This window comes from Mycteria americana, chromosome 5 (assembly GCF_035582795.1).
Source record: "Mycteria americana isolate JAX WOST 10 ecotype Jacksonville Zoo and Gardens chromosome 5, USCA_MyAme_1.0, whole genome shotgun sequence".
NCBI classification, from domain to species: Eukaryota; Metazoa; Chordata; class Aves; order Ciconiiformes; family Ciconiidae; genus Mycteria; species Mycteria americana.
The window spans coordinates 3,492,742-3,507,623 of NC_134369.1; the positions used below are offsets into that span (position 1 = coordinate 3,492,742).

A 14,882-nucleotide genomic window follows, 5' to 3' on the forward strand; every position below is an offset into this window, starting at 1 on the left:
ACCCTCAGTTGCCTCTGTAATCAGTGGAGCGAGAGAGCCACTCCATGGGAGTGATTCAGATCTTTGGTGTGGTCCATGAATCACCGGCTCAAGATGCTTGTCTCTTCTCATTGACTACAGAGGGAGCCTAGGGCAGCCGGACTCCTGCCGTGGGAGCCGCAGTCAGATGTCTAAACCAGCGCGAGATGAATCTGGGCTGGGATGCTGGATACGTGCAAGAAACAGCACAGCCTGTTTGTAGGAAAGCAAGTAAAATGAATGTGAATGTCTATAGAAATGAGCAGTGCTGTTATCGGCTTCACCGCTCTGGATTCAGCAGCCCAAGGTTTGTCTGTCTTGTTAATTTTAACTGGTCTGGAATTAAATTACTGTCTTTGCGAGACTGGAGCCTAGAGCTTCACAGCCATGGCAATCTCTCAGGATATGTAAAAAATCAATTACCAAGAAAAAAGAATGATGTTATTTTTATTCCAGAACACCTTGTACACGCGTGCACTGATCACAGAGTGAGCTCTATAGACATTTAGCCTTTCACCTGTTTATTTCGCAAGACCCCAAGAGAGAACAGGAGTTGGTTTCTATGTGCATCATTTCAAAATTGAGGTTTCAGCTTTTAGAATGTTTTGAGACCTGTTAAGAGAAAAAAAATAAAGATTGTATTATTTTAATAATATATGCAATGAGCTTTATAAATAGCCTGACTAGAGTAAAAAGGATTTGCATGTGAAGTAACACTTCTGTTCCTGTAAATCAGCGTTTGAAGGAAAAAAATAGTTTCTTTTCACTTTGTCTGCTATGCAAAGGCTCCTACTGTTTCAAGTGGCTTTGGAGTAGACGCTAAGCAAACTGGACCACGATTTCTATGTACTCAGGATCCTCTATTATTAGTCCTTCATACTGTAGTAAAGTAGATAAAAGCATTTAAAAAATAAAGAGATCTCACATAGCACTTAAGCCTATTTTTAATCCTTCACTGACTAGATTTCAAGTGATAACATACCCTTCATTACACGCACATTGCCTTCATGAAATTGTATGCAGCAGTCACTGCAGCCCTTGGAATTAGAAGTTTAGGGGATCCAGTGCAATCAGTATGCATAGTCAGAGAGTCTAAATACCAGTAATTCTCCTCTCAACTATAAAGGCTGTGGACTTTAGTAAAATCGCTTCCATCAACGTTATTAATCGTCATGTACAATACTTATGTCTTCCAGAGAGAATACCTAATTCTCCTGACTTTGATAGCAATTTCTCAGTTATACAACTGAAGCTCAACTGAAGTAGCCAATTTCTGCGTCCCCCTCCAGAAAAAAAGTATCTGTTATTAAGAACAGAGCAAGACATATGCAGCTTCAGATAGCTACTACTGAGCAGTACTTACATTGGAAACTGAAGCTAATGCCATAATTGATTATATTAACCTCCTGTTCGATATTGGCATAACATGGCTTTCTGTCTGTCCCAAAGACACAAGTGCCAAGTTCCAGATGAGGCTTGGCTTTGTGTGTACAGCGGTACCCACACTACAGGGGCGTGTACAGAAACTCATGGCAGAGCGGCATCCTGTGGAGACGGCAGCGGCGATAGCAGGGATAACAGTGAAAATGGACTCTTGCCACGTACACCCTCATTCGGACATTTATGAGCACGAACACCACAGTTCATGTTGCCTGCTCTAACTGGAGTCAGACTTTATGTAACGCAGGTTGTGCTTCTCGAGCGATCCCTGTGGGTCACTCTTCTGAGTTCAAGCATCTTACAGGAGTGTGTTTATCTTCACCTGAGGTTTGATCCAGCGTGTCCTCAGCTGCCATCAATGTCTTCATGTGTAGTCTTTTGTTATCTTAGTCATCTTAGCTGCCAACGAAAGATTTGTCCCTATGTTGTGCCAGATAATACTCTTAGTCACTCGAGTTTTCTTTTTGCCTTTTTCTGTTTGCCTGAATGCCTTGTTCCTTTGTATGGATGTATTTACATAGCTTTTATCAAATTACATTTAATTAATGCTGGCAGTTATTAAATAAAAAGCCATTTACAATCTAGCTGCTGAAAGTAAGATTACATGGTGTGTAGCTTGCAAGAGAAAAAAAACCAAGAGAAAAAGGTACGACCAATAGTCCTCTCCCTGCTCTTGGTTAAGAAATCATTATTTCTAGGAAGGTGGACAAAAGCTGAAAAAGCCTTGTCGCTGTTTTGTCCCTAAGCCACATCAATTAGTTAATTCTTAAATGAAGTGAAAATAATAATAATAAAAAATTAGGAAATGGCTGAAAGCCATGTATAAGATATAAAGGGGAATAACTCCTAATAGAAAAAAACAGAAGACCTGACATTGTTCGTCTGTGCCATAACAAGCAGGGCAAATGATTTATTTCAAAGGTAAATTCCTTGTTCTCCCAAACACAGTTCATATTAAAGACCCTTTGACCATACCGTCTGTTTGCACTGTAATTCACATTTAAAGAGTCAACATAAATATTGACTCACGAACAGGTTTCTAGCTTAGGCCTGTAAGTTAAGCTGCCACAATACACTTAAGCTTCTGCGCGAAGAGCTAGAGGAATATCGGTCGCTTTTTCCTTTCGTGTTACATGCAATCAGTCAATCAATCAGTACTCCAAATACAGGTCAGATCCTCTTGCAAATCCAAATAAACTTATAACTTCCCTTTGTCCCTTGAACAATTTTAAATGCCGATGCCTAAAACTTCCAGGAATCATTAACATTTCTTCATATACAAATGTGAAATATTAAGTCTAGCCAAGGTGAGATTAATTTGGCAGCTTCAGTCTAGTGAACTGTTGCCCTTGCCACGAAAGCCATCGAGGAACTTGGCACCAACTCATTCTTTGTAGTTTTTACCTGTGAAGCCAAAGACTGAAATGGCAGGGACTCACCTATCTTCTGCCATAATCATTTCGGGGCACCATGAGAGTGCATGCAGAACGAGAAGGAAGGATTCTTCCATTCACTGTGGTCAGGAATATCGTTTTGAAACTGCACTGTGCCTATTAAATCCTTTCTTTGGTGTCTACAGCTGCTGCCTGCAAGAGCAGAAGTAACAGGGAAGAGAACAGAGGGTTAATGTCACCATCACAGAGTTTGCATTGACCCAAAATATTAGATTGAAGGAAAATGATGAAAATTATAGTAACCGATGACTGCTCTAACATATACTAGGAATTAAGCCAACTCTCGCATTTAAATCTGCGAGATGAAAACAATGGCTTCAAATCATTTTTGCTCTGCTTGAAGATGCAGCAGTTGGCCCTGAATTTGTACTTAATATTAGTGTTGGCCCAGAAATACAACACAGTTGTTTCTAGCAAAACTAGGGCTGCTCCTGGAGGTTGTCATAGGGATATATTTCTTTACAAAGATACTATACAGCTTATAAGTGATAGACATAAGTTTGAGAAGCAGTACTGAGAAATAGCCCTGTCAGGAAAGTCTTGTTTTCCAGATTACATCAAATAACTTTACTTAAGGGTGTGTGTACGTATGCTTAGATATACACACGCTATATGCACACATACAGAGAGATATGTGTATATACACATACACAAGCAGATCAGGATTTGGGAGGCACATCATTTTTACGTCCAACACTTACTTTCTCTCCCATAATAAACTGTACAGTTTCCTTTCACCAAAATAACATGGCATAAGTTTGATTCCAATATATCTTTAAGCAGTGTACACGCAGTAATGTTCCTTGCCTAAGCATTCAGCATTTACCTGCTACATGTCCATGGATATTCAGCTAATAAGGGGAATATTCAGTAGAAGTGATACAACGAAAGTAAGTTCTGCAGTAGCAGATTTTTGCTGTAAACAGAACCACCAAATTTTATGCCAGCCAAAATCTGCAGTGACCATTTAAAGTGTTAGGTACCAAATCCAGTGATGTTTTGCTGGATTGGGTTGTTTTATCATACATTCCGCAGAAAGGTCAGGATGTCCAGGAGCCGTGATGGGGAAGGTTCTTGACTCCCAATTTTAAGTGCTCATAGAGATAGCATCTCTTACCTGTCTCAGTTTGCAGCCAAAATGCTGCAGAAAAGCCTGCATGTATGGACACCAGTTAGCTCTTAGCAAGGTTTATGAGTGTACAAAGGAAGGGTTTTTCAGCTCCTAGGGCTCAGTTTGGTTACATAATTAGAGGCTTTTTTTGTCTGCCTTTAATAATGCCACCTTTGTAGTACCAAAGTACGTGACTGAAAGAAGCTGGCAGCACTCTTCAGCCAGCAGCTCCCCATTACTCCTCTTTGCATGGAAAAAGAGGGAGCTGCCACTGCTGCTGTAACATTTGACATGATAATGTTTCAAAACCAGGATATTCCCTGACCTGCTTACAGGTACCGTGGCATTTCTATCAATGCCCATTTTTCCCTAGCTGAGGTTGTCGTATCCTATTTAAATACATTAAAACCCACTGGAACAGGCTGTCTGAATAACCAGGGATGATTCAAGAAATGTCAAAGTCCTCTTCAAACCACCAAGAAAACCAGTGTTTGTCCTCCCTCAGGCTTGTGTGTTATAATTATTCAACATTTAATGATGTGTGGGGGTATGAGTTTGCAGGAGGGAGATAAGGGATGAAAGTAACCTTTTAAAGGAGAAAATAGGACAAGCCTATGGGGCACCTCAGGTACTGTTTAAATAAAATAAACTGTGATCTAATTTCTCAATAATTCTTTCTCTAATTCCGCTGAATTAGCCTGTGGGAACTTCTCAGACCTCACAAAACAAATTGAGCTCCCCACAACTCAGACCTGAGCAACAGACATCAGACTTTGCTGGTGAGGCCTCTTCTGGCAGAAGACATGGCACAACCCTATTTGAGTCACCAATTATTAAAAGTCACCCTTAAAAAATTCAGTTCAACCTAAATGCAAGTATCCCTAATAACACTACTCTACAAAACAGTAAGAGTACTAACCTAGGAAATGCACAAACCATGGCATTACATTATGTGCGAAAGCAAACTCAGGATTTTCAAAGGTGTTGATCGATACTAGGTTAAGTACTCCAGCTGTTTTTGCGATGGTGTCTACTTCGAGGCTGTTGATCTAGGTGTTTCTGCAAACCTTGATTCACAGAAATAAAGACAGGTGAAATCTGTCTTTGGCTTTCAGGCTGCAAAATGATCTGGTCCTTTAACGCTACTCAGTAGCTTATCCGGTAGAAATGATTACCGGAGAATCAGGAATTTCTAGGGCTGAGGATTTCTCACTGTGACGAGGATTCCCACATCCATTCCCACTTTAAGCGACATGAGTAGAAAGGAGGAGATATTCCTAGGGAGAAAATCATGATCGGAGTATCCTGTGCCATGCTCCAGCTTCTTTTAGTTACCCACGGAGGCCGTAGGGAGCACAAGCACCAGTTATGTATGCTGAGGAGCTCAAGGACTGTTTGGGATCTTGGCTAAGCACCGACGCGGCTTGCACACCTTCCTCCCCCAGCACTTTATTTGCGTACTGAATGCAGGATGGAAAATGAGGATCCCATCCACAGTTACTCTTGCAATCAACGTCCACGGTTTGTGCGTGTCTCTTGCTCACATTAAGGTACTTACGCATGTTACTGTTTTACGATGTTAGTCTAACATGAAACTAACAGTTTAAATTCTTAATCACTCATTCAGTCTCACGAATAAAGGTTCGAAATGAGTCAGGGCTGGAGTGCTGGTGACTATGAAGTTCCAGGAAATGAGAGGAAAAAATACTGCACGGACTGAAGAGCCTTATAAATACAGTCATCTAAGGTATACCATAACATTTAATATCTCTTAAAATTCACAGACCAGATGTGGAATTTGACATTTCAATTTAAAGAATCACACTTACTGTATGGAGATATGAAGTTCTTTAGCATCAAAGTGCTATTTTTTGGTAAAAATTAGAATATGTTTTACAGAAAATTGTATGAGTAGGCCCACAGTGAATAACTTATTTACGTGGTATATAACAGAGCTGCAAGTAGCCGTTAGCTAGAAACGTACACTTTGTTGTTTTTAGCTCTAATTAGTTTTAATTCATCTGCATATATATTAGCTACTTCATGCACAAACATGCAGTTAGACACACAAGTTTGAATTTTACCGTTCCAGCTGGATACAGAAATGGAAGCACCATGTGCTAAACTGGTGGTTAGAAAAACGTTGAAAGTAAATGTCTTCATTTCCAGCCCTGTGCTCTCTCACGTGCCCTGTCCCAGTGGGGCAGTGGAACCGAAACGTCATGAATTTTCATTTTACATTCCTGCACTCGGAGCTTGAATTTTTGACACGGTCACCGACCGGAGACGGCAGCAAATCTCACAATTAGTAACAGCTTCCAAACATTATTCAGCTGGCTGGGAGAGCCAGAAGGTAGCGTGCCGCAGCCGCATGCCCCATGTACTGCCGTGCACGGCGGTTGCCATGGGAATCACGGCTTTGGGGGTAATTCAGGCTATCCAGGGTTTCCCACATTAGGGACTTTACAGCCGGGAAGCTGTAACTAAATTCTGCTCACATTGAGCATAACATAAAGAAAAAAAATAATAGGATGTGGCTCTCAGAAACCATGGGCCCAGACCTGCCAGGTGCTGCACCCTTTGAATTCCCATTTTCTCTGCAACTTTCTTTCAAAATTTGGCAATATGCCTAGAAGCGACAGGAAGCACCTCTCAGGGAGACCACTGGTTGGGAAAAAAAAGATAAGCATTTAGCTCGATTGTTCACATATTTAGTTCTTTTTTTATCTAACAGATGTGGGAACCTATTCCTTAAAAAAAGAATTTAAAAAAAACCCCAAATATTACAAATTCTGAAAAAGAATGGGGAAAAGATGAGTTAATTTTGAGTAGAACTCTAAAGTGAAAAGCTTATAAATACTCCAAACCTCAAGACATTAATGACAAGAAAAGTTTTGTAGCTTAATTTTTATACCAAACCTTTCTCACAGTTTATATGCTTACTGTACATAAAATCCGGTACCAGGTCTGCATACAAAAATCACTTAACTTTTGTACAGAAACGCAGTCTTCATACATCCCTTTGGACAAATCTTTGCCACAGGTAGTGTGTACGCTTGCAGAATAGCTGTTAAAACCCTTTTAAAAGTTAGACCACAATAAGAAGTGCTCGCTTATTAAATTCTGCAAATTATTTTGTGAAGTTAATAGTCCTGCTGGGATCAATAGGAATAACGGAATTAAGAAGTGGAAAAGAAAACAATATTATAAAAATTGTGAACATTTTTAATTGCAAGATTACTGCTTTACGTATAAGTTCTATAAAACCAGGCTCACCTGTAAATAAAATGCCACCACAGAAAATCCCAGTTGGATGTTTTTTACATCTCTGATGGCAATGGTCCAATTTTATCTCTGTGTCACTTCACACAGCACAAGAGCCTGGTCCGAATGCTTGAACACTATGAAGTAAATAGAAATGCCTGTTTGATAACTTTTTGAAACATTAGACACACAAAGTTGACATTAAGCTGCTTTCCTTAGCAAAGGTACTTGCTGCACTGTGTTGGAGATGTAATCCTCAAAACCTCTTTTATAGACGTTGGTTTTTATATACCAATCTCTTCAGAGTCTTAGAGAATACATACAAAACCCTTAACTTTGCTACAATAGCTGGTTACTTTGAAAGCTGTCTTAAGTACTGTGTCCTGCCAGAAACACAGCATTACCCTCTTCTCTGACAAACTGAACCCCAAGCTGAAAGAAAGGGAAGCTACGTTACCATCAATACAAGAAGAACTGTACGCATAGCATATTTGGAAAACGATGAAAAAGTTTCAACTTCCAACACTGATCAAATGACAGGAATTGCTGAATTTAAACTCAGCCAGTATTACCAATTTAACGTATTTTAATAATGTATCTTACGTAAAATTTTACAGGAACAAACCTGTGTTATTTTTAGTCTGTTTTGAGAAATGAATGTGTAATGCTCTCAAGAATGAAACAGTAGCAGAAATACTTCTGTGGATGAAACTTATGCCTGATCATTAAGAGTGCCTGTAAATTTATTCCCCGCAGATTGCCATGCAGAAGCCTGCATTAATCTGTGCTTTCCCAGCAGCTGAATAAAGCTGTGCTTCCTTTTCTCTAAACCTACAATTCCCAGAACCCATTGAAACACATCCTCTTAATGTTAAGCAATCCTCAGCTACAAAAATTTTTATGAAGACAGAGTCTTCAAAAGTTCATGAACCTTTACTCGAAACTCCTTCCCCTACCCCTCATCTCGCCCCCACACTTCCTATTTTTATGGTCTATGGTTGAAACAGTGAACTAGCTTCTATAATTCTACCAGTGTATCTTTGCAATAAAAACACTGGCAGAGAAAAGAAGTAATAAATCAAAGTGGGAAAACAACTAGGAAAAGTATTTCCCATGCTGGAATACATTTTAAGGACATAAGTGATCCATGCGGGGAATGGGAAGAATAGCACAAACCACCTTTTGATAATTGTGAAAGGAACAAAGACAGTGATTAAAAATAAATTTAAATTGAAAAATACTCAGCCAAAAAGCCAGAATTGAGAACATGCTGAGTGCCAGCAAGAGCTTGGAGATACACCATGTGTTACTAAGCTTTTTGCGTTAGACAATTAAATGAAGCAATTAGATTTCATAAAGTAGCCAATTATTTTAGGACTGAAACAAAGGCTGGAGGAAATACAGCTGCCCATGTTTGGGGAATGGAGAAAAAGCAAAACAAAGCATTGCATTTGAAATATTCATGGCAACCGATTTGTATAAGAGGAATTTTAATTAAAAATCTAGAAAACTTATTTTAACTCAGTAATGAAAATAATGCAATTATAAAAATGTAATATGCGATATATTATTTGATATCTTCAAAAATCACAGGAAATGGCAAGCAAGTACTGAAAGGGACTGTGAAGCGACATGAGAAAACAATACTCCAAAATGGGAATTCCCCTGAGGTGACACTTTTTACTCTCAACATGTTGTGATGTGTTGTTTTCTCAAGGTTGTAAGGAAACAAGACTCTCCAGATACCAAATGGAAAAGGTTTTAGTAATTCCTCACAGGCAGATACTCTTGCAGAGTATCATAGCAAATTTCATAAAATGGGTAATTAAGTCGCTTGTCTTACGCATTCAAAGCTTTAAGTGCGCACTAACACTTCAGTGCCAGTATATACTTCACAGAACACCAAAGCCTCTATCAATTTAACTTCTGAACACATCCTCTAAAAGCCTGAACAGGTTTAGAATAACCTATGTTTTTATTTAATTACAAAACAAATACAACATACTTACCACAGCATGGCTACGAGAGGAAAAATAAGGAAAACAATTGTAAGGGACTTAATCACAGGCGGCCTATCTCCCATGCATATGCTGCACTCAATTTTAGGCTCCCAAGGGCTGGCAGAGAAATTTTTTTTCTTACGCTTCCCTGAGTGACAGCATTCAAATGCTACTCCTGCTAGGAAAACTATAGCCTTTTTAGCACTTCTGAGAAATTCAGTGACAAAGCTGTTTGCCTTTTTTTTTTTTTTTAATGTTCCAAGAAGGACACTGGTAACATAACGCCTGTTTAGCACTGCTCCTTGCTTTAAAAGTGTCCTTAACATTTACCTTCTCCCAATTAGAGATCTCATCATAGACAGCAATCCCATAATACAAAAACAGTTCAATTTATTTTGGTTTTAAGGAAGTATTTTTTAATGAAATGTGCACAAAATTATACAATAGAAAACCCAAGTTATAAAAATATTTACGTTTGAGTCCAAAATACTTAATTTGAAAATAAAAGATTGGAACTGGATTGTAACACATTTCCTTACAAATTGTACCCTTTTCTCTTACCCCTACTCCCAATAAAGTTTTTGTTCCCTTTATTCCATTTTATTTTGTTCTCACATAATCAACTTTTTGATCCGTAATAAAAAGTTTTTAATTGGCCCTGAGGTACCCCACAGATTGATGCAGTCTAGGTCATTGCTTTCATACCCAGTAAAACATCCACTATGTACAAATCCTTAAAGAAACAAGAGTTTTTTTATCTTCTGAGGCACAATATTTCTTGTAGCTGATGAGTGCTTGGCTACAACTAACAAGTTATTCCTACTGATTCTTCAAATATCCTGGTTATATGCAGTGGGCAGTATACTTCTTTTCATAGTGCAGATAAATGTGTCTTCTGTGAACCTGAGGACTCACTACACGTGGATACGAAAAACTTGGTACCGGACAGATTGAACGTGGAACTGCTGCAGAGCTGTTTCACCACAAACATAACTCATCTTGCTAACTTCACGTCTACTCCACTCTGCTCACAAATATTGCTCAGAGGCATGAAGGAAAAAAGTCTGAAGCGATGGTTTTCTTTAAATACTGTAGAATGAAGACCTTATCTATGAAACAAAAACCTCGTGAGCTAGTCATTTAGCTGAAGTGCAGCACTGTATCTCCTACGAAGTCTGGAATTGGCAGTCGATACTGACAAGTATTGGAGCAAGTACTTAAGAGAACTGTGCCTGCCCAAAAGGCAGACAAGTGGGAACTTCTGTATTACCCATTGCTCCTTCGCTTGTATACAATCACTGATATTTAATATACTGTGATTAGAAAAATACTTGTGATAATCATTTAAGGAAAAGCCTGAACGAAAAGGTAAGTTTACATTACAGCACTTTCCATTAACTACAATCAAATATTCAAGTGTCATCATGTAAACTAGATAAACCAACTGCAACAAAAACTTGACAATTATCAATGCCACCTTTATGCAGAGTAGTGGTGTATTAAATGCTGACGCCCAGCCTTGACAGTAATGGCACCATGTAAAAAGAACTTCAAAGGAGCTAAAAGTCACACAGGTACAGTAGCAAGTAAGAAGCCTCTTCAAGTATCTATTTATGTAGTTAGAAGGATGTTTGCAGTAACAAACAATCCTACTCATTCAAGCAATAATGATTTCAGAGAACTTTTCCCCCTCGTGCAGGGGATAGTCCCCAGAGGCTTCCACAGCCCTGCATGTCTTGAAGCTTGTGCAATTCTTCCAGTCTTAGGTGAAGGCCATTTTTTGAAGTGTGTTCCAAATTAAAGCTGAAAACTGAATCTGGTCTTATTCATAAATCCTCTTTCCTCTGCGAGTTTCCTCTAAGCATAGAGCCACTTTCAAAAATGTAAAGGAACAGGAATGAACTAAAAAAATTGCAGAGGACTTGGAAGACCTATGGGACCTGGAGCGACCTTTGAAGAGAACAAACTGTGGCGAAAGGCAGCTGATCTTCACCAGGTATCACTAGAGGAAAGTCAGTACTATATATTTGCTATCAGCAGGCTTTCACGCCCTTCCACTAAAGAGAAACTGATTTGTTTTCTAGGTTTTTGTTACAGTACACACTTCTGTTACCAAAGGCACAGGTAACTGCAGCTTACTTATGAGGTGAGCTGCAACTTCCAGCAGACATGACCAGACTCTGGGATAGGTTATGAAAGGATTCCTAGTAAAGAATCTTAAACATTCATGGCAGTAAAAAGAGGCTGCTGTAAACATCTCTAAGACACACACAATTTCTTTGATAGTTTCAGGAGAACATTGCCTTCAGGATGATGAAGGCACTTGATAGAGACATTTGATCTCCACTAGTTCATTTTCAAATAAGGCACATTTTCTGCCAAGAAAAAGCCACCACAATAGTTACTAGCCCTCTTGCACTGCAGTCTTAGGCCCTGAGGTTACAGTTGTCTTAGTATCCCTTTTATGGAGGTCAGATGTATTCAACAAATTATGGCAGCTATTCTCTTGCACTACTCAAAAAGAAAACCCAGTACACAGCTAAGAGGGGGACATAAATTAATAGCAGAATAAGTAACAGAACCAATTATATTGATTTTAGTTCAGAAGAGTAGAAGGCACCTTTACTTTTTTCATTCACATCTGTGGGACGTGGAAGGGTTTTTATATTGATTTCATCCCATTTCAGTGTTGAGTTGCGAGAGCTTCTGTTCAACTCTGTCTGCCACCAAATTCATATTACAGCCCCGAAGAGCTTTTATTAAGTCAGTCACCTTTGCATCTTTTCCCTTCCATTTCTGCCACTCTCGAAGGGCCTGAACCAACTGTTCCTGCAAATTAAATGGATTGGCTGCCACTACTCTGTCCATTTTCACTTCAGAAATGCCAAGTTTTCGCATCAGCATTTTCCAGTCTCGCCCGACATTTTCACATATAACTTCAATAGCTGCCTCCTGCAGCCCTGAAAAAGCAGAAATATATCAAGTTAGTGATGGATTTACTAAGAAATATGAGACAATTTAAACATTTTTTCTTTTTTTTTTTTAGCAAAATGCTACCACTCTTGTTGCATCGCACATATTAAAGTTCATATCATGCCTGAAAAGCTGCTAGATATACTCCTAATCCCAAGCACATAGCAGGATTTCCAAGTGACCATTTGATAAAAAAGAAAGAGAAAAAAATTCTGCTCCGGAAAGCTGTTTGCAGCGTATGCTGCCCTCATGGTATGTTTCCAAGGTACAACACAGTTCCGTGCAGCAGTTAGTAGTGGAAACACTCTTAGTAGTGGGCTCGGCTACAGCTGGCAACTTGAGGGCAGCCGTGCTTGGTGTTTGCTCTAAGCATACCCCACAGCTAGAGGATGTGTACAGATTTACTGGGGCTGCCTGGGGGGGCGGGGGGGGGGAGTGGGGGATAATATTAAAAAAATAATCCACCTACGTTTTTCATGCACATCTGGTTGATCATCAGGAGCATTAACTTCCCCTTCGTCTACGAACTGCTTTAGCTGTGAGACCAAATCTTCTCTTTTAATGTTCTTAAGCAAGTCTTCAAGAAAGGATACGTTGTTGCTTGCAATCAGCTGCTGCTCCTGAAGGATGACGAAGAGCTCCCTGCCACTTTGGAGAGACTCAAGCTTCCTTTTCCCAATTTTCCCCCGGCAGAGAAACTTCAGGGAAGAAAGCTCACTGTCCGACAAGCTCGAGGAGAAAGAGTGCAGCAGAGTCAAAAACGGATCCATGGTGCCGAGGCCTACACCGCAACCACCACCAGGCCCGGGGCGAGACACGGGCCGCGCGGAAAGGCTGGTGGAGTCCCGTCCCCGCCCTCCGGGGGCGGCCTGCGTTGCTGTTTTCACAGAGCGACTTCCCGGGAGGCCAGAGAGCGCGGGGAGACGCGGCCCGGCCCGGCCCGGCCCGGCCCGGCCTTGCCCTACCCGGCCCCGGCGCCGCCCCGATGGCGGAACGCTGGGCCCGACCCTCCGCCCGCGCGCCGGCGGCGGCCTTGCCCGGAAGTCACGTGACGGCGGCGCCGGCGGCGGCAGCGGGTTTCCCGCCCGCCTGCCGTAAGATGGCGGCCGCGCAGGCAGCCCTGTCACTGCCGGCCTCTGCCGTCGCCGGCGGTTAGCCTGGTTTTAGGAACCGCGCAGTGCTCAAAAGCCCTCGGAGGCGAAAGGGGTTGTTTTGTAATGCCGAACAGAAAACGTGTGTTGGAGCCGAGCTCGGCACGGCCGGTCTCCTGCTGGGGGGGGAGCAGGGCCGGGTCCCGGCGCTCAGCCTTGGCCGAGCCCTAAGTTGGGGGAACTGTAGGTTCCGCGCTTAGTACAGAATTACTGGACTTCTTGTGAGCACATATACCTACGAGGGTTACTTTGTGGGTTTTTTTGCGACAGCAGAAAAGGAGAGCAGTACAAGGATGAAAGGACTTGCTCGATGGAGAGCAAGAAAGGCCACACCAGAGCCCTGCTCCCAAAGAGACACTGTTCCCATAGTGTCCCTCCCTGGCAGCTGCCCAGGAAAACAGCTTCTGCCCTCCCTGCGTGGCCTCGGCCGCTCCCGGAGACCCCCCCCCCCCACCTTTCGCTGGAAACACAGGGCTTGCAGCCTGGGCTTTGTTCCTCACAAAAATTAATTGTGACATAAAATAACTCCTGACCTTTAAAAGGGAAGAAATAGGGCAAATGTTAAGTCTTTTTATTTTAAAGGCAATTTTTATACAAGGCGAAAGACGGTGAACTTTTCTTAAATGGGAAAGTTCAAGTTCATCCCGTTGTTTTGTAGGTCCCCAAAGTTCAGAAAAACCGTAGTGTTTTTTCTTCACGGCACGTGTAGGTAGTTAGAGATTTCCTTGTTCTTTCTGTGAACAGTGGCGTGTTGATTCCCCAAGCTACCCCATTACTAAATTGTTTCCAGTACAGCCTTTAATTTATTATTGTTGCAACACACAAATAAACTTACGGTCCTTGTCACGAAAAGATTGCCGTCTCAGATACACAAGCTTAAGCTTTACCATTTTCCACATCTCTTTCTCCAGACTCACATTCCAACATGAGGAGCAACTCCTACTCCCAAAACATTTCTGAAACTCCCACAGGCACAAGCCCTCCTAAGATAAAACCGCTAGATTTTCAGCATCCTGTTTCGGTCTGTTACACAGAGCTAGTCTTACACATGATCAAGGAAGTCAATATATGGAACTGGCTCCACGCATGAAGCCCATCTGTGCATCCACAGCAGTGGGTGCAATGATGTAAGAAAATATGTATTTCATACTGAATACAAGATTGGTTTCCCATCTAATCCTCCCGGCTTATATGAACACTAGGCAACCTCGTCTCCTCCAAGTAAGCGTTCCCTTAAAATAATTTCCTTTGCTATAGCATTAGCAATATTTTCTTTGATTTTTAACCAGATAATCCCAAAATTCACAATAAATTTGGGATTTCATCAGCCTCCTTTCTTTTCTTCTCCCTTATGTTCCTCATCCAGGAAGAATGTCAGGTCATCTAATCATGCCGACCTTAAAAAGCAGCTAACGTGCATATCACTCCCAGTCTGTCAGATGAAATATAAAAACCTGTTTAAAAGAGAGAT

The 14,882-nt window shown here is 41.1% G+C and overlaps 1 protein-coding gene across 4 annotated transcripts; it reads right to left on the minus strand.

The window, feature by feature from the left end:
- Positions 1–472: 472 nt before the first annotated feature.
- FADD (Fas associated via death domain) lies at positions 473–13,238 on the minus strand. Of its 4 annotated transcripts, XR_012775823.1 has the most exons (5): positions 12,730–13,238; positions 12,060–12,247; positions 7,300–7,424; positions 2,863–3,044; positions 479–630 (listed from the first exon to the last, which is right to left on the minus strand). XR_012775823.1 is itself a non-coding variant. In XM_075501980.1 (3 exons), the coding sequence occupies exons 1-3, from the start codon at positions 13,028–13,030 to the stop codon at positions 607–609; spliced, it is 513 nt and encodes a 170-aa protein (XP_075358095.1). In that variant the 5' UTR covers positions 13,031–13,237; the 3' UTR covers positions 473–606. The 4 variants fall into 4 exon arrangements, 2 of the variants coding, with proteins under 2 accessions (XP_075358095.1, XP_075358094.1); XR_012775824.1 differs by lacking the exon at positions 7,300–7,424; XM_075501980.1 differs by lacking the exons at positions 2,863–3,044; positions 7,300–7,424 and having other exon boundaries at positions 473–630; positions 12,730–13,237.
- Positions 13,239–14,882: the final 1,644 nt, after the last annotated feature.

What these genes read in the sequence shown, in the direction of transcription:
- FADD (XM_075501979.1), bottom strand. Translation starts at nt 13,030, where the DNA reads ATGGATCCGTTTTTGACTCTGCTGCACTCTTTCTCCTCGAGCTTGTCG. An exon ending in ACCAGATGTGCATGAAAAAC is followed by an intron (nt 12,248 to 12,729) that starts GTAGGTGGATTA and finishes CTGCTTTTTCAG; the next exon opens with GGCTGCAGGAGGCAGCTATT.